The sequence below is a fragment of the Elaeis guineensis genome, chromosome 7 (assembly GCF_000442705.2).
Source record: "Elaeis guineensis isolate ETL-2024a chromosome 7, EG11, whole genome shotgun sequence".
NCBI lineage: Eukaryota > Viridiplantae > Streptophyta > Magnoliopsida > Arecales > Arecaceae > Elaeis > Elaeis guineensis.
The window spans coordinates 93,055,173-93,074,870 of NC_025999.2; the positions used below are offsets into that span (position 1 = coordinate 93,055,173).

The 19,698-nt window shown below is 40.6% G+C and overlaps 3 protein-coding genes across 6 annotated transcripts; all 3 read left to right on the forward strand.

Annotated features, from left to right (window-relative positions):
• Nucleotides 1-4,466: 4,466 nt before the first annotated feature.
• On the forward strand, nucleotides 4,467-5,423 carry LOC105048572 (membrane protein PM19L-like). Its single transcript, XM_010927915.2, has 4 exons — nucleotides 4,467-4,593; nucleotides 4,710-4,929; nucleotides 5,031-5,076; nucleotides 5,209-5,423. Exons 1-4 carry the CDS (start codon nucleotides 4,467-4,469, stop codon nucleotides 5,311-5,313), a joined length of 498 nt encoding a protein of 165 aa, XP_010926217.1. The 3' UTR covers nucleotides 5,314-5,423.
• A 2,533-nt stretch (nucleotides 5,424-7,956) lies between these two features.
• LOC105048549 (uncharacterized) lies at nucleotides 7,957-13,482 on the forward strand. Of its 3 annotated transcripts, none has more exons than XR_003801306.2 (5): nucleotides 7,957-8,404; nucleotides 8,511-9,028; nucleotides 9,189-9,259; nucleotides 10,794-10,904; nucleotides 13,093-13,482. XR_003801306.2 is itself a non-coding variant. In XM_010927889.4 (4 exons), the coding sequence occupies exons 1-4, from the start codon at nucleotides 8,314-8,316 to the stop codon at nucleotides 13,097-13,099; spliced, it is 687 nt and encodes a 228-aa protein (XP_010926191.1). In that variant the 5' UTR covers nucleotides 7,967-8,313; the 3' UTR covers nucleotides 13,100-13,482. The 3 variants fall into 3 exon arrangements, 1 of the variants encoding a protein (XP_010926191.1); XR_003801307.2 differs by having other exon boundaries at nucleotides 7,958-8,404; nucleotides 10,800-10,904; XM_010927889.4 differs by lacking the exon at nucleotides 10,794-10,904 and having other exon boundaries at nucleotides 7,967-8,404.
• Nucleotides 13,483-14,353: 871 nt separating this feature from the next.
• Nucleotides 14,354-17,971, forward strand: LOC105048550 (bidirectional sugar transporter SWEET2a). 2 transcript variants are annotated; one of them, XM_010927891.4, is made up of 6 exons: nucleotides 14,354-16,582; nucleotides 16,762-16,783; nucleotides 16,921-17,137; nucleotides 17,222-17,380; nucleotides 17,467-17,586; nucleotides 17,732-17,971. In XM_010927891.4, exons 1-6 carry the CDS (start codon nucleotides 16,519-16,521, stop codon nucleotides 17,843-17,845), a joined length of 696 nt encoding a protein of 231 aa, XP_010926193.2. In that variant the 5' UTR covers nucleotides 14,354-16,518; the 3' UTR covers nucleotides 17,846-17,971. The 2 variants fall into 2 exon arrangements, with proteins under 2 accessions (XP_010926193.2, XP_010926192.1); XM_010927890.3 differs by lacking the exon at nucleotides 16,762-16,783 and adding an exon at nucleotides 16,784-16,820 and having other exon boundaries at nucleotides 14,374-16,582.
• The last annotated feature ends 1,727 nt before the right edge of the window (nucleotides 17,972-19,698 follow it).

Genomic DNA, 19,698 nt, shown 5'->3' on the forward strand with positions numbered 1-19,698 from the left:
CTGGGGTCGTCGGTCGGCAACGGATTGAGTCGGCGGGTTCCTCCGAAACTTGCCGAGGTATCTCCGACGTATGAGGGCCTCAATTTCATCCTTAAGTTGGATGCATTGCTCGATATTGTGACCGTGGCCTCGGTGGAATCGACAGTACTTCCGTCGGTCGAGGCCCTTTGCCTTCAGAGGTGGAGGCCGTCGCAGGTATTCCTCCCCTTCGATTTCCATCAAAATCTACGCACGAGGAGCAGAAAGAGGAGTGTAGGAGTCATACTTGGGGCGTGTCGGCCTTGGACTCCGCCGTCGAGACGACCTCTGGTTCCGTCGCGGAGGCGAGACCCGACCGTCGGTCGGGGGCCTGCTAGGCACGGCAGGTCCCGACCCTTCCTTCGCTTCTCCTTCGGGCCCTTGGGCTCGGTCAGGCACCGGTCGGAAGCTCCTTCGTCTGCGCGCATGTACTTGTACGCGCGCTCCAGCAATTCAGCGTACGTTCGGGGGAGGGTCTTGTCCAGGGAGTAGGTGAATCGGGATGCCCTCAGCCCGCGCTTCATGGCCGAGATGGCCATGTCTTCATTGAGGTCCCGAACCTCAAGCGTGGCCGCGTTGAATCGCGCCACGAAGTGTCAGAGCGTCTCATTTTCTCTTTGTTTAAGGGAGAAAAGGCTGTCCGAAGTTCGTGGTGGCTTCTGGCTGGTGCTGAAGTGGGCCACGAAAGAGTGCTCGAGCTGTCCGAAGGAGTGGATACTTTCCGATCGAAGACCGGAGTACCAGACCCTGATAGCTTTGCGGAGCGTGGCGGGGAAGCCAATGCAAAAAAGAGCGTCGGTTGCCCCTTGAATCGTCATGAGAGCCTTGTAGCTCTCCAAGTGGTCGACTGGGTCGGTGGAGCTGTCGTAAGGCTCCACGTGTGGCATCTTGAACCGACTGGGGATCGGTTCGTCGAGGATGAGTCGGGAGAGAGGCTGGGCGGTTTGGAAGTCGACGTCGTTCGAGGACTTCTGTCCGTCCACCTACAGCTGGACAAGCCGACGGTCGATTTTTTCTAACCTACGTTCGTAGTCGTCGATTCATCGGTGCTGAGAGACCCCGGGGGTGGAGTCTCCGGAGGAGTTCGAGAGAGAGGCGGACGGTGTTCACGGTCGCTTCTCCTTCCTTGCTCGTTCCAGCTAGGAGGGAGATGGCTGTCGAGACCGATGGGCGTCGCACCGTGGCCGCCCCTCCTCCTCTCGGTGGGAGCCCTGTGGCAGGTGCTCCCGAAGAGGCGACAGAGACCGATGCGGGCGTCGGCGGCTGCTCCTGGAGGGCATCGGATGTGCCGCCGGTTGCTCGACCGGCGAGGACGGCAACCGGATCGGTCGTTGCTGAAGGTTTTGACCGCGTCTGTCAGCACGGTCATCTGCCGCATGATCGCCGTAATCTGTGCCTCCGTGGTCACCGCAGGATGCGGAGAGCTAGGTTCCGCCATGGAAGGTGGAGGGGAGGCCTCTTTCCGGTGGGAAGAGCGTATCGCCGATCCAGTGACCCTCGACCGCTGAGCTCTTGTCTTTGTCATCTTGGATTCCGTGGGGGGACCTCCCTAGTGCTGTTGATAGAAGAACCCGTGAGCCCCCCTTCCTGGCGCGCCAATCTGTTGTGGCCAATCCCCTCGTCGCCTGATCGCCGGGAACGAGCGCCTGCAAAAGAAGTCCGCATTGACCGGAGGTGACTCCGGCGGGGACCCTCCGACGGTCAAGTCAGAGAGGAGACTAGGTAACAGTAGAAAGGAATCAAAGAGCTCAACGAGAGGAGAGGGTGAGAACGAGAGCTAGAATGGGAGAGATTCAAGGGGTTCGAAAAGGACCTCCTCAGCACTGTTGCCTTCCCCAATTTATAGTAAGAGGCGGTATGGTCCTGCTGTCGGTGATTTAGACAACTGGAGAGTTGTCAAATCGCTGGGGGTTGTCACGTCGTTGACGAGCTGACAGGTCCTAGGAATTAATTCGTGTCCTTGACAGGACAGCACCCCAGGCACCTGGCAGGGCAACGCCCCCTGACGGTTGCACGACATGTCCTTGATAGGACTGCAGCCCATACCGCTCATCCGACGTCTAGAAGGGTCTGCAGAGGTCGGACGTCGGTTGTCCAATCCGACGGTGAGTCGGTGGTGTCCCATCCGACAGGGAGTCGGTGATGCTAGATCGGCTTTCAGACTATCAGAGGTAGAGTCGACCGATCCGACCGATCCGCTCCGATCGGGCATGATCGGTAGTCGCTGTTGGTATTGCCCATCGTCGGACGGATGGAGTCGGTCGGTCCTTCCTCGTGGATGGGTTGGCATCGGGATCCATCGGAATCGGTATCGAGGATGGATCGGCATCGTGATCCATCGATGAGTCAATATTGGTAAATCGATATTAGGATCGATCGGTATATCCCAACAAGATTTAAACTTACAAAAGGTGAACATAGGGCTAGTTAGCCATTGCCACTTCAAGTTCTTTGGTTGAGGTGCTATCATACAAGTACAGGCGTTCACGAGGTATGGATGATTGCGATTCCCAGATTTATGTATGAACATAAAAATTACATAAACAAAATTTGAGGTACACTTTTATTGGCGATACAAATGAATGACCGGATGCATGCGATTCCCAAAATTATGTATGAACGTAAAAATTACATAAACAAAATTTAAAGTATATTTTTATAGACGATGCATATGAATGATCTAAAAATATGTCCGTATTTTCTCTTAGATATATAGATATTTATTTATAATTAAAATTGATAAAATATGATTCAAATCATCAATTCGATTCATGTTTGACTCGTCATAAATAGATTTAGATTTAAACTAAATATATTTGGATCATAAATGAATCGATCTATTTAATTTATTTAATAATTAAATAGAATTTGAATTTTAGATATCTGATCTATTTAATCCGTTTAAGCTGTTTAATATTCAGATCGGATTGAATCAGATAATCCATTTAACATGTTTAACCTATTTCTGACCCATTTAATCTGACCTGTTTAATTTATTTAATCCATTTAAGATCCATTTAATCTGTTTAAAATTTATTTAATCTATTTCTGATCTATTTAACTCGACTTGTTTAACCTGTTTAATCTATTTAATCTGTTTAATTTAATTCGATCTATTTAATAAACGAATTAAATAGATCGGATTGGATTATCTGTTTAATAAACAGATCGGATTCAGATTTAAATTTTCGATCTATTTAATAAATAAGTCGGATTTGGATTAACGATTTTTTGATCCGATCAATATTAATCCGATCCATTTATGATCCGATCTGATCCGATTGTCATTCCTAATAAACTGGTTAAAATTGACAAACAAGTCAAAAGTTTAGGGAAAAGAAAAAAAAAAAAAAGGCTTTGGGTTAGGGAATCATGCAAGAGTTTTTTTAAAATTTAATATAGATAAAGGTGGTCATATATGTGTCGATGAATAATTGGGAATATTACAGATATCTCTACCCACTTACTGTTTTTGGACCCATCAGCCTACAGAAAAGCTCTAGGCAGCTAGAGAGGGTCATATTAAACAAAGCAAGGGAATGATAATACAAAGCTGCAGATGGACGGAGGTAGCCTAGCAGTAAGTGGATGGCTTATCTCATCATTTGTACCTGGTCATAGAGTACATAGAACACTGATCTGTACCATTTTGTTGAAGGAAGCAAGTGCCTTGCACTGCAAAATTCCCTTCAACCAAAGTTTAAACAAACAGAAGGAATGGAGTTGTTCACCACATTGCCAGTGTCTCCCTAAGACACCATTGTTTGAGACCTGACATTAAGAATGTGCAGTTAAAAGCAAAGATGATATCGATTTCGTGACTATATTCTAGTGAATAACTCTTTTTGGTTGCCAGGCAAACTATTCCTCACATCCTAATTTACATGTTTGATTCTTTTGTAGCTAATGTGCTTTGCAGTTTCATTCAAAAATATTAAAAAAGAAGTGCTTTGCGGTTAAAGATTCTGTTCACTTCGACCGCCGTATCGCACCCTGTTGCTTTTCATCTTCAATAACTTCAGAATATTGTCTGCTTAGGTCTTGAGACAACCTTATCATTAATCTTTTACTTGGGAGCCTTTCTATCTTTCCATAAACCAAGGCCCAGAAAAGATTAATGCCGCTTGCCTCTAACGAAAGAAAACATGTGAATATATATAGAATGAAGTTTAGGAACCCGGTCTCGGACAACTGGATATATATAGATAATGTGTTCATAGCAGCAATACCTCACAATTAAGGTCTCGGCTCCTTTCCTTGAATTGGAAGGTTTGTACACCTTGGCAGTCCTGACAGACAAAAAATGGCTCCAAATCTCAGCAAGCAAAGAACAAAACCATGTTGTCAGCTGCATGTATGTAAGCAAGAAGCCCATAGTACCTTCCATCCACCTTATCTTCATTCAAGTTCAGATACCTCATTCTTATACACAAATCTTAACACTATCAATGGCCATTGAGCAGTTAAAGCCTATTGTTTCTCTTCTTGTATTCCTCAACTTCTGCATGTATGTCATTGTGGCAGCCATTGGAGGCTGGGCCATCAACATTGCCATTGATCGAGGATTCATCATAGGTATGATACAAGTGTTATTCTGGTCTGTATTTGGATTACTTGCAAAGAGGCTTGATCAAGCTGGTTATCCAGTTGTTTAGCATGTGCTGTGTAATAATATTGCTCGAGTCTGGCAGGTCCAGAACTAGGACTCCCAGCTCATTTCCCACCAATATTCTTTCCGATTGGGAATGCAGCCACTGGGTTCTTTGTGATGTTTGCATTGATAGCTGGAGTCGTGGGCGCTGCTTCTGCGATCGCAGGCTCCAATCACATTCGCTTTTGGACTTATGATAGCTTGCAGCCTGCTGCATCATCTGGTATCATTGCATGGGCACTCACTCTCATTGCAATGGGGTAAGCCTGTTGGTGCACCAAAGTGCAATTAAGATATCCATTTCTATAGTGAATTTTAAGTTGGAGTTTTTACTTATTTAGTTATTCTTTTGTAATGGCAGCTTGGCTTGCAAGGAGATTAATTTAGAGGGAAGGAATACACGCCTGGTAAGGCAGAACATATCCTAGTTGCAGTTCATACATCTGTTGGATAATATATTTTCTGGTGGTTTATAATCTAGAGAGATGAATAATTCTTCTGGTCATAAAGTTAAGACTAGGGACTCTCGGATTTTGCAGAAAACAATGGAGGCTTTCTGGATCATTCTTTCAGCTACGCAGCTTGTCTACGTGCTTGCTGTTCGTGGGGCATCATCTGCGCATCCAGCAAATGGAAGGACATGAGTTTGGAGGCTAACTTGGCTGGAGAATTGTTCTGAAAGAAAAGAGAAAAACTCTGCTGGAGAATTGAGTGCATCTTGGATTGTTTTGTTTGTGCTTTGTTCCATCGTGTTTATGTTCCTAGAGTGAGATTGCAAGAATCAGGAGGGTTCGTTCACTCTGTTTTATTGATGCGGTGTGTTTAATAAATCTTGACATATTTGATTGAGATAAATGGATGTTAGACATTATCCCCTTTGAACAGCTAAGATTAAATGCGTAGAAAAAAGTCATAAAAAATTTTAGGCATCGAAAATTCCTGCAATAAAACCAGCTTTAGCTCAGCCAGGCACTTGTGTGTTCATGGAAGAGGCCTGATTCCAAAATACCGGTGCAAGCATCCTGAAACGAGGCATATTTCTATATAAAAAACTAAAAAAATCTCTGCTGCAATAATGTGAACTGGATGCTCCATGATATACACTTTGGCCGCATGGTCAAATTATTGCGAAGCAAAAACAACAACATTATGGCTGATGATACCATCATCCTCAATAAGAATCCTAAGAAATATATAGCTGTAAACAACGTGGGAGGGTAGTGTTACTTAAACCACACATAACAAGTTCATCATCAACATTGGACCTCAAGGCACCATTCATTAACAAGGACATTAAGATTAACAAAGACTAATTTCATAAGAGATCAATAACATGGCCAACCATTACTAAGACTCAGCCAATCTGTTGAATGGATCCTCAGTGAATAGTCAACCATGGGATCGAGGTTGCGATTCACCAGGAAGCTTTTGCCAAGATATGTTCAAAGCTATCATGCGACAATACTTTGGCGAGACGTGTCCTTTCCAATATCCATACTCTCTAGCAAGCAATATTTTTGAGCAAATGACGTTTCCAAGCAAATGGACATGTTACCCGACCCTGGGGGCATTGGCCACCATTTTCTTTATAATTTTGGTCTTTTCCGCGTTTAGGACAACCAGATAGGAAGAAAGAACATCACATTCAATCACAAGCTCTCTAGACTTAATTTAAAATGTACCATAAGCTAAGAATCCTAAACAAAGGACGAAAGCTGACGGGAAAAGTGTGTAACTTCAGGAAAGCTTAATATATGCTGTGACCAAAATACTAGCGTGTTCACGACTAAATTAGAATAGATCTGAAGAAAACAAATGAGCAATTTTGATTTATCAAAAAAATATTTTTGGTTCCGGAATAAATCATGGACAAATTTTCCTCTTAAACCTGTATTAACCAAGAGGTAAATGGAACGTATCTACTCCCTATAATGATGCAGTATAGGTGAATAAATAAGGATTTACACAACATAAAAACCTTCAAGATAGCAAGGAAGGACCTTGGACTCTAATTGAAGAAAATAATTCTATGATTTTATTGATAATAATACTGAATAAATATAAAACAAGATATTTATAGCATCTGAACCTTAATATGGATAGTTTTGTAAAATAAAAAATTAAATAAAAATTAAAAATATGAAATTGAACTAAAGACGATCTCCCAAACATAAAACAATCCTGAAATCTACTAAAACGATAGATTTTAGGTTCAAAAATTGAGATAAACGGAAAACCCATTCATAATTATAGGGTTCGAAACAAGCTTTTCATTGATAATAACTCTTTTTGGATCAAAAATTATGGCCGTTTAAAGCTTACATCTCTGTTTTGACGTTCTAGTATACTTATTTAGACTTTTGCTGCTTTCTACGATCCATCTGGCCCATGTACCCCATAGGCAGATGTTTTACATCATATAATTACAATTTTATTCACATTCTGGGGACTAATGGATAAGTTATTTATGGATGGAAAAAATATATGGAGAAGATGGAGTTTGCTGGTTAACTTGATCTCTTGCCATCAAATTATTATTTGCATTCAAATATTTTTGATAACCTATTTGAGACCACATAAGTTCTCAAGGTTTGGATCCAGCAAGGAGTTTGCTAGATAAAAAATGGCACCAAGATTCGATACATACTTGCCCACCTTGCCTTAGAATATATGTTATTATTCTTAGTCTGGATTACTTTAGTCACACAGGACCGCTTGCATAGACTCCACCAAAAACGTTTACAAGTTTTCGACACCCACACGCAGATCTTGTACGGAATTGGTTAATATCATGACAATGTTGATGCCTTCAGCATAGAAACTAGTGTTTCTCTCCCAATTGTTAAATACAATATCTTTCTACCAAAAAAAAAAATCTGGATCTTAACTAAAATACAACGTTTACCAAAAAATAAATAAATAAATAAAATACAACAAATAACTAAAATATTTCGGATCCGGCCTCGAGATCCATCCAATTTGCATGCTGGATCTAAACTTAAATTTTGAAAAAAAATTGTCCCTTATATTTGAGGAGCAACTTCATGCCGGGCTGGTGCCGTCTGCTTCATGGCCAGCTGAATGGTGCGGCTTAGCTGTTCCCGCTCAGGCTGAAAACGGGCAGGGCCAGTGTCAGTGTGCAGGGAGGGAGAGAGAGAGAAGAAGAAGAAAACAAAGCCTCTCGTCAACTCCAATAGAGAAACACAGAGAACGCTCGGCTCCGAGGCACAAAAAAGTCCAAAAGACGTAAAACCAATGGCTCCCACGTACCTCCCTTAATGTCCCCACCCTCGTCACATCTCGATCCCCTCTATCCCCTCCCCTTCATCTTCCCTTTCCCCTAGCCTCCTCTGGTAACTACTCACAAATACCAGTCCAACACAATGGGCCAAAAATTCAGAATATTTTAGTCTCCATCTCTTTTGTTCCAGAAAGCTCCCCTCCTAATAACTGCTTCCTTTTCTTTACCTTCTCAGTATACGGCCAGCCCTATCTTTTAGACACCCCTCGTGATTGGCCGGAGATAAAGTGTGCAGTAGCCCCCCAAAATTTGCGATCACCCACGATCCCAGTCTTCCCACCCCCACTCTCCCCACTCCCTCCCTGGCACGTTCTCTCCAGCTATCCGTTCCGATCACCCCATCATGCCGTCAGGTGCGAAGAAGAGGAAAGCTGCCCGGCGAAAGAAGGAGATGGGCGTCCACCCACCCGATTCCTCTACCAGCTCTTCTTCTGGTTTCCCCCACCCTTTTTTTTCTTCTTCTCTTATTTTAATCCACTTTTTTCAGTGAAATAAAAGCTTCTCTCTCTGTCTGTCTCTTGTGTTCTTCACTTGAACCAGGCAACGGCGAGAGCCACGACTCCAAGGGCGAAACCAGTGACGAAGAGGAGGAGAAGAAGGGCGAATCCCTGAGATCGGAAACCACCACGGCTGCCGTGATGGATATCTTGGACAACGGTAAAGAGAAAGTAAGTGAGGAGACTGCCAAAGTGACGGAGAATCCCCCCGAGGAGGAAAAGAAAAAGATGGTCGAGGAGGAGACGGTGGTCGAGGATGTGGGTGTGGAGCTGGTCCGGACGAAGGAAGGGGAAGTTGGTGGTGGTGTGGAGCCCAAAGAGGTTGCAGAAGAGATGGCGGCAACAGTGGCATCGGATGTTCTTGTTGATGAACCGGTTTCTGTAAGTGAGGAGGTTATAGAAGCTACCGAAGCTGCGGTTGTGACTTCGGAGGCTGCGCTGGTGATTGATACTGTAGCACATGAGACGGAAGTGAAGCCGGCGCCTATTTTAGACATTCCGCCGGTTCCGGTTATTGAGCAGCCTCGGCCTCATGAGAGTGGTGAGAGAGAGAGATCTGAGGTAATTAAATGTCGAAATGCTAAAGCTGGTGTTGCTGGATTTATTATTAGTCTCTCGTTGTTACGAACTGCTTCTATTGCGCCTGCTTTATGCTTCGTTTTGGGTGGACCTACAAGGATATACTGACTTGTTTTTGGGGATCGAATGGATACCCCAATAGGTTGATCGTGCGACATGGTGGAATTGCTGTGGATTGTTTCATGTTCTTGCAACCTCCACAGGTGCTGCCAGGTTAGAAAAATGCATATTTTGGTTAGTTATTTCAGGAGAATTCTGTTCTCTATTCTCTTTCGAAATTGACAATCTAGTAATGGGACAACATTGGGACTGATGGAATTAAGGATAAACATGAAATGGTTGAACATGGTGATGTAAATGTATGAAAAATGCTATGGAGCATAAAATAAAAAATGGACATGTCAAAATAAAATTAGGAGCAACACTAGCAGGCTACTGGATACCATATTTGGTGTTTGGAAATTTAGACCAGAGATAGCCCCAGTGAGGAGGGGATCATAGATTTAGGAGTCATAAGGCTGAGTGGATGAAGGAATGCTATAGTGTGAGGCTAGGAGCAGTGTGAATGGACTTTACTTGGAGTTGTTTTCATGGGAACCAACTGCTGAGAAGGATTATCAAAGCAAATGCATGATAAAAGATTCATGGCTTTTGATGCCAACTTGTATTGTTTGATGTCAATAATGTTGATTTATTTGTCGAAATGAGTGTCTGTCAACATACATAATCAACAAATTAAAGAGGATCATATCATGACCATTGCTAATTAGGTATTGTTATGTTATATTTACTCTATTATATCATGATAATATGGACATAATACTGACATGAGATGATATATGGCCTGTACTAGCAACAGATGCTACTTTCACATTTAGGATATTTTAGTTGCTTTCTTGAGTGAAGTTAGAGATAAATTATGAGGAACCTCGTAAGTACTTAAATTACTTTCAGTATAAGTGTGGTAATCTAGTCATTCTAGTCTACGAATGATACAGTTGATGGGACTTACCGTACAAAGAGAGCAAAACAGTATGTAGATATACCCTATCATTCCCATATCTCATTATCATGCAGCAGATTGATGTGTTGTGGCTTGAAGATACACTAGTGACAGTAGAGAAAGCTTTTGCAATGAAAATTACATGGACCTTGTATGACCTGCCAACGGTATTCACATTTTTCTTTTCATTAGAAAACCAGCATAATAGAATTCTCTGTCCCAGCAATTATTGGATTCTCCCATGTGAAGCAGACTCTTCGTGCTTTTTGGCCTAACCTAGACCTTGGCCTTTTTGGATTAGGTTGACACAGAGGCATAGGTTTGCTTTGATATGAATGGGTAGTGGATGTGCTTTCCATCACAAGGAGCAAACCCTGCAGCAAAGATTCATTGGTTCTCAATGATTTGTCCTCTTACTTCAGGGTTTAACTTTTGCTGATGAGGGTCTGTTTCTCTTGCTCTGAATTAGGAGATGTGAAAGTGCAATGAGGATTAGATCAGGCTATCTATGTTTTTTTTTTTCCACAAATGAATATTTTGTCTGATTCTAATCGTGTGTTTATTAGCTTTTGGCACAACATGATGTGCATTGCCATGTTGTCTTTAGCATTGTTGGCACACTGGCATGCATTGGGATGGAAAGATACATGAGTCTATATTTAAATATATGCCGGCCAAACCTCTGTTTTTGGGCCAAGATTTGTCTTAATTGCTTTGTGGGGATAACTTAGTAACAAGTTGCAGGAGCAGAACAAGATTAATCCAGCGTCAAGTTGCTTAAAGTTTGAAGTGCAGATAGTGAGATGAGATGGAGCAAGAGCATGATTCAAAAATGGGTTCGACACTAGTAACTTGGTACTCTCTACTTGTAAGCTGACAAAAAACCATATCATCAATCATTTAGACAACACATCTGGATATCTCACAAGTATAGCATCTTATTTTAACTTGAATAAGCATGCTGTTTCTGATAAACTGACCAAGACACTGTGTTTACAAGTTTGTGGTACTCCAAGGAGTGATGCAATCATATAGATAGAACTCCATATAATCTTAAAACTTGAAATATGGTATCATACGGTTGATTCTCTCAAGAAAGTGGTTCAATGGATTATTCCTTTTTACTGAAAGTCAATAAAGTGAAGACAATGCAATAAAGAAATATGCTAAATGTATCTGAAGAGAAGAGGAATCAGAGAAGAAAGAAGAGAAGGAAGAGAGGAGAAAAATTGGTGCGAGCGTACTCTTGAATCTTGATTCTTGAAGGCCCTTAACCTTATCAATGAAATCAGGCTTCCAATATTACTGGCTGAGCGACTAAAGTACCCTCTTTGTCATGATCTACCAGTAATAGTTCCTTACATGAAGAATGTGGTCCAAAATCTCATCCGTTGAGGCCCATTTGTGATGATTCTGTGCCTGTTAACAAGCTTCATATAGAATGATAATTATATTAATTGAAGGTTACCAAATTATAATATCCCAACATTTTCCCCCGTGTTGCAGAGATGTCAAAGCATCGAAGCTTGAACATGAACTTAATAGTTAATTATGAATTCTAAGCTTTTGTCAGTTTGTCTGTCATATGTTCTTTATAGTTATTTTTTTTAATGATGAAACAACTTTTTTTGTTCTTGCATTTTCAGATGAGAAGTTGTAATCAACGACATTATCGTTTTATTTGCTCCTGAAAAAGCATGATAACTAGCAATTTGACTGGAAACTGTGATATCACAATATAATTGTGAAAAGTCTTTGACTTGACACTTCATTTTAACTGGAGGGACTTCTACCCCCAGAGCTCACATGTTGTGTAAAAACATTATGCAGTGAAGATCCTTCACCAGGTTTCCTTGTAGAAATGTTGAAAGCTCATTCTGACCTCACATTCATTAACGAGCCTCATAAATCTAAAGATAACAATTGTTATCTCTTAGAAATAGGTCAAAATACCATTTCATGCCATTATGTATATACTGTATCTACCATTTTAGCAGTTTGTCAGCACTGTGCTGAGGTGCATAACTGTTAAGCCATCCGTCTGGATTTGTATAACTGTATATTGACTCATACAAGTTCATAACGTTTTGGTACATACTGAAAAGCCAGTACATAGTGGCACGGGCATGAACTATGCTCTCCGCTTTCAAACCTGTAATCAAATGTCCTGAATTATCTTGTTTGTGTAAGAGACAATTCAAAGCTCTTCCTTTTATTTATTGTTCTTCAGCTTTCATGTTTAAAAATTTGAAGGCTTTGTTTATAAACCAGATGTAGTAACCACGCAACATCATCATTCTGTATTGACCAGAGGACAGAAATCAAGATAACGCATTTTTTGAATTGACTTTCTGGATTCAGTTTAAAAACTCAGTTCCTATTATGTTGTACTTTCCCTAATACCAAATCAATCTGCAATACTAGAAGATAGTGAATTTCTATTGGAGGCATCACATGTCTTTCTGATGTATCTTGATGATGTGGAGGTTATTAAGGCAATCTTCCAGATGGTTTAAATAGGGATTAGATTTATTGTTATTATGAACTTCCGTGCCTCCATTGCCCTGTATATCATGGTTTTTAATTTGCAACATTGATACTTAAGTCCACATGGTTTATTGTCATAATAATGAAAGGTCTAACAAGTACACATATGACTAGTAGTTATGTGGGTAGAGAGCTTGTGGCTAGGGAATGCCGAGCAGATATACATAAATGTGAGACTTGTGAACATGTAATTTGATATCTGACTCTTAAATTAGCATATGAAGAGTCTTCATTATTTATATATATGTTGCAAGATTGATGAAAGAAAACCAATCAAAGGGATTTACCTTCTAAAGATATTAAAAGTTGAAGATGCAGGCTGTTAATAGAGATCAAAAGAAAAGATTGATGTCATGAAATCTATGGTTCTGCTTTCTTAATTTTTCTGTTTACTGCAAGTTCTACTATATCTCTTTGCTTACATCTATGTCACTCTTGTTCTTTGGATATTATTATGCCTACTGTAACATGATTTTCTAACATGTCACTGAAGCAGTGCTTGAAGATGCATCAAGAAAGAGCAATTCATGGAGATATCTATATTAACATTAAGAGGCTTTTTTTGGTAGGTAATGAAGGTAGATTACAAAGGTAATTGGATGGTCATCTGATGTGTGCTCTTATTGTTCCTGGTTAGCATGTTCATGTGATTAGCTCGTTAACTGTTTGTGGTTTCTTTGTGTTGGCGTCTGTATTATAAGTTTTTATTGGTTTTCTGATATAGTCTTGTAGCATGCCTAAGTATGTACCCCCCTTAATTGCCAGCAACCCTATCTGCTGCAAGGTGTGGATGTTGATTGATCGTTCTTGTTGCCTAGATATGCTTGTGAATGTGTGCAATACACATTAAACATATTCTTTCGGCATTTCTTGTTCATTTTTGTCAGATGTCCACGGAAGAGATCTCTTGTTTATTTCATGAGTAACGTTTATATGAAGGTGTGATGGTATGACATCTGAGTCTAATGGCTAGAGACAAGTGACTGCATTTTAAGTCAGATTAATGCATTTGCTGGAAAGCAACTCATGAAGCACAAAAACCACAGTTCTTCTAGCCCAGTTGACATGGGAAAAATCTAATGATTGCAGAAACCAAGATGCTGTTTGCTGCTGCATTCGACCTTATACATGTTCTTCAGATAGGCTTTCAAGCCATCTTCATGTGAACTGCCTGTTCTTCAGGTCAGTCTAAGACTGGAGTCTCCTAGTTCCCAAACAAGTAGCTCACTGATGGCAGTTCTTGGCCCTAATCATCTCAGCTATCATTGAATAAATAACCCATAATTCATGGGTGGTGCAGAGTTCACACTCCTTGATGACAACCACTTCTATGACCTTGAGGTGAGTATCTTTTCGGCATTTTTAATTTAGCTGTGAGCCTACCATTTCCAAGCGCAGCTTCAGCAGGTATAATGGTACCAGTAAAGAAAAAAATGTGTGGGTATCTGCAAAGTGAATCTACGTATATAGGTTACTTTATTCATGGGTCAGGTCCTGAATGCTAACTTAATAATTTTGTTGGAGCTCAAAATAGCCCTTTTTATTGGGTCTAAATCTTGGTTCAGATTTGATTGGAATCTGGCCACTCCATCTTGCCATTTTTTGGTGACCTATTTAGTAATAAAAGAGCAATGGAAAAGCCCCACAACACCACCCCCCCCCCTCTTCTTAAGTACCCTTTATTGGTTTACCCCAAAGGAGGCTTCAGGAGAACCTCAATGAAGATTTGTACCTTCTTACCTTCCGCCTCATGATATGGATGTCCTCCAAATGACATCATGGATGGGAGTTATCCGCATTAAAAATCTCCCCAATCATGTATACCTTGTAATGCTTTTTAGATGGTTGTTCTATGATCTATGATGTTATAAAGACCATGTGGGTTCCGCAATGATGGATAGGAGAGGATTTAATATTCCTTCTGCTCAAATCAAACGGTCTAAAGAATAAAAAAAGGTCTAATCCATGGGTCATCAACTGTCTCTTCTGATTGAGTTGTATGCATCTCGCAAGATAGGATCACAGCCATCACCATCATCTACGGTCACACGTAAAGCTCTATTCCCTAATATTTTTCTATGAAAAACCTGAACAGTTCTTTTTCACCATAAGAAAAGAAAAAAAATGTTCCCCATGATTCGACGTGCAAAAATCTAGTGGCGCTAACAGTTTTACCGAGACCATAACGTACGCGCTGGCTGATGGAGACCTTTTCTACATCGAACTTTTCGCTGACTTGTGTATGCACCAAAAGTTTAGTGGAAAAAGTAAAAAAAAGGTGGTGCAGTGGGGAAATGTTGGCCACAACCAATTTCCGACCGTGCGTTATCCGCCGTGTAGATGCTTCGGCAGATCCCCTGGTCCATTTGGACCAGGTCCATATAATAATTTATTTTTTTTATAAAAAAATAGGGTGAGGAGGACGATCGGCCTAGCAACTCTCTCTTGTTGTGATTGTGAGGATCTCTATTTTACCGAGTAAATGTTCGAAGAGCAATAAGCGTAATTTTTTCTCCAAAGAAAAGATCTCGAATTGAACGAGTACATCTCCAGCGTAATTCAGGAGTCAAAAGGATAAAAAATTATTTTCATATTCCACATCAAAGCCGCAAGCATCGGTTTTTCATAAATTCATTCTATATTTATATTTAATCGATCGTGTGCAAATCTCGAATTTTAATCATATGGTTGGAACATGCAGTCGGTTTCAACTGTGCTGCCCTCGAGGAGACGTGCAATAATTTCTCCAAGGGAGGGTGATTATCAGCTTACCGTGCCCTGTCAGCCAATTTGACCTACCAAAGTTGATCAATCGATGTCCCTCTCGTACATCATAACATGGAAAAAATCACTGGTCACAAGGTAATTAAGTAGTCATGGTCCGATCGATTTATTGTTTGGCTCTATGAAAATGATGTTAAACAAATTTATTTCTTATACTGTACCCAAAAAAAATTTATTTCTTGCGGATCTATAGACGGTGGGGCATCTAGATCTAGCATCTACCAACTTGCATGTATTATACCTGTACCCAAAAAAAACTTGCATGTATTATATGTGCCGCTATGTTTTGCTATTGTTTAAGTTATCCATAAGATTAACTAATTATAGGCTACCATAAGAGAAGTGTAGCCGTCAGAGAGAACCAGATTTTCTATTTTCTATTGATATGTGATAAGGTTTATGAATAAAATAGATGGCAAAGTTATGGTTTAGTTTAGAAATTGCAAGGCTCATAGGCCATATGCAAGTCCTGTCTTTTGCTTGCCAGCTTGCGGAAGTTAACTCCAACTTTATGCTAAATTGGCAAGGGCTTGAATCTAGGTAGCGAGCCACTCCAAAATTGACAGGACGAATGTCAAAACCATGAAAATTAGCTGCTAAAATTCAGCAATCAGGACCCTGCCCAACCGAATTTGGAGATAGGAATGAGTTGAAGATATATCAGTGACAAATTTAGCCCCAAGAAGAAGTTTCCAATCTAGATATCAGTCAATGGCTTTTTATGCTAAAATCTAATTAACTAATATGTTTGTTCTTCCGATACTGGTTGACCAAAGCATGGCAACGGCTTTACAAGCGTCTCTTGAGCTTATCTTCCCACGTCCTCTTGGTCTCGGGTTTTTGAGCCGTGTCCGAACGTGCCGGCGACCGATCAAACCCTGCCGGTGTGGACGGTGGATAGCACGTGGTTGCTGCCAAAAACGACGAGACGAGGAGACGGCACATAAGGATAAATTCATCGCTATCACATATTAATTTGATTTTTCTGAGCGTGGCAACAGAGAAAGGTAGAGAGGAAAAGAGGGAAGAGGGCAGGAACGCGCTTCTCCTCTCCCAAGTCTTCTCCTCTTCCTTTTCTTCCATAATTTTTTATCATCATACCTTTGCCAACTCGTGTAAAGCTCGTGCCACCGGATTGATGATTCCTCCGGTCTCCGTATCCCCTTTCTATACCATCTGCAGCGAGGCTGCTGGAGTTGCCGGTATTAATCCTTCTCCCCCTCTCTCTCCCCTTTTACATGCCTACCATTCGTTCATCAAATCTTCAACCGTCCCAATTGGTTACTAAAAGCTATTGGGATTTCCAAGTGCTTACAAATTGTCCACTCGTAAACGGCAGAGCAACCATCAGACAACCGAAATCCCAACTAATTTCGTGAAGATTTTTTCTGTATGTTTTGCAGGTAATCTGTTTGCCTTCGTGTTGTTCGTCTCACCGATGTGAGTCCACACTCCCCACCCAACTTCCACTTTTTGTTTGTTTCCGTTTAGATTACGAAGTCTGGTAACATCTCTCATCCCATGTTTGATATATCTTCAGACCAACGTTCCAAAGAATCGTCAGGAATCGATCTACCGAGCAGTTCTCTGGGCTGCCGTATATATATTCCCTCCTGAATTGCTTGATCTGCTTCTGGTATGGACTACCCTGCGTCGCCCACGGCGTCATCTTGGTCGCCACCGTCAACTCGATTGGGGCCATTTTCCAGTCGGTGTATGTCACTCTCTTCATCGTGTACGCTGAGAAACCGATGAAGGTACATATTTTTTGTTCTTTCTTTCTGGAAATCTCTTTCTCATGTTTATGGCTGCAACTCAATCCATCCTGATAACGTGAACAGCTGAGGATGTCGGGACTTCTGATCGCGGTCTTCTGTGTGTTTGCTCTTATCATATGTGTTAGTCTCGAGCTGCTCGACGGCCGGACACGGCAGATGTTTGTCGGATATCTGAGCGTCGCCTCTCTCATTTCAATGTTTGCATCTCCGTTATGCATCATGGTATGTTCTGCTTTCAGTTGATCTTTATATAATACATGCATATAGTTTTTCTTATTATGTCAACTGCTGATCTTTTCATTTGTCAGAATTTGGTGATCAGGACGAGGAGTGTTGAGTTCATGCCTTTCTATCTCTCTCTCTCAACCTTCCTGATGAGCATCTCATTCTTTGCATATGGAATGTTGAAGCATGACTATTTCGTATATGTAAGAATTTTGATGTATTTTTCTTCATTTTTTCTTGATTTGATCTGTTACAGCACTTTTGTGGCCTGACTACGACAAAAGATGGCAAACAATACTAGAAAACAGCTTTTAACTTATTCTTGCTTCATTTGCTCTGGAATTTCAGGTACCAAATGGGATCGGAACGATCCTTGGGGTCATACAATTGTTCCTCTACGCTTACTACCGCAGGAAGTCGAGACAAGATTCTAGATTACCACTGCTAGTCTCACATGGATGATGCACTTGGCAAATGGTGTGAGTAGGAACACATTAATATCCCTGTAATTCTTTCATAGTTTTCATTGTGGGGGCCTTGTATTCAACGTGGTTAAAAACATTGAGAATCATTTTGTTCACTTTTTTACCTCTGTTTTTTGTGTGCGTGTGTGTATATGTGAGAGAGAGATTGTTAGATCAGTAGTAGCAGCAATTGGTCGGTGGCTTGTGGCTTCTGTGTAGCCTGCCTCCATTTACATCAAAAAGAAAAAGAGCAGATCGACAAGCTGTAGCATATTTTTAAATTTTGGAACTGGGGAAGCCATCTCATTTAGTTTGGGTGATCAAGCATACTCTTGTATTTTGATTATGGAGTAGTTTAAGGGGACGTTTGGTTGGAGGAAATGGGGGTCCCATTCCGATTCCGATTCCGGTTCCGAGATGGAATGGGAATGGATCAATCTATATAGAACTCAATCCCTACCATTCTCTATAGATTCAATTTTTTATTCCGATTTTGATTGCGAACCAAACGTTTTGGAGGATTTGCCCATTCCAATTTCGATTCCAAACCATTCCCATTTACATTCCTATTTTGATTCCGGTTACGAACCAAATACCTCCTTAAGTATTTCACTACTCTGTTGATCTTACTTTAACTGTCTTCTTAATGGTTTACAACTAGTTTAGTGATTATGCAAGCACGTAGATATTCCAACTCCAAAGACTAAATTATGTGGTTATAAAATTAATTTCTTCAGAAAACAAGGCCACTGAATCTCGCTGACAGGAACATTGACCTGGATGATTTCGGCAAACAAGAATGTTCTTCCTTAAGGGCCTGCGGATTTCTACTATCAAAAAATGTTGTTGTTTCGACTTGTATTCAAACTTTAAAGAATAAGTGTTTAGAGACCAATGATAACTGATAGGAAGACTGACTGCATGATTTCTGTATGTAAAAAGAAAAAAAAAATTCCTTAAGGGGATATCTACTATCGGAAATTGAGATTGTTTCAATTTATATTCAGAGTATGTCATATCATCAATGATAAAAATGTTTCCAGTAGTAGATGTTTCAAGGATCAGATTCGCTATCAGACAGTTGTCAAGAGTGTCAATTGTGAGCTGATCAGAACAAGGGCATTCAGAAATTTATACACCTTTTAGTAGATAAATCATGCCTAACTCTTAATATCAATGCTCAACAGAGAGGTGAAAATACGCGGTTTATCTATCAAAAGTGAGGAGTTATGCTATCGTTCCCTAAACAGATTGGCAAAAATTATTAAGATTATTTAATATATGCACTTTCTGAATTGTGATATCATAATATTTATTTATGCATACATATGTATGTATGTCTGTGTGTATGTATGTTTGCATATACATATACATATGTATGCATGTATATATATACGTGTGTATATATATATATATATATATGTATATATATATGTGTGTGTGCACGTATGCACATGCACGTATGTTTGTGTATACACACCAACTTACATATGTAGGTATGTATGTACCTATATGCATACGTGCGTTGCACGTGAAGATGAATTTTTATTTCAAAGATATTTGTATCTTTATATAATAAGAGCATAGCTTATTGGCCCTATCCTGATTTTCAGTTTATTGATTTTAAAAAAAAGTTTATATTTAAGAAAGGTTATTTTTGTCGCTAACTCCGCAAAGACGTGCTCCATTTAAATTTTGGGCTTTCAAACATGTGTTTTGACTGTAAGTCGTGTCGTCCAAGTAGTATGCTTTCATAGTTCTTGCACCAAAATTTTCCACCTCCTTTCTCTTTTTTTTTTCTTTTTATTTTTTTGAAAGTCCAAGTACGTTTTTCTTTTCTTTTTTTTTTTC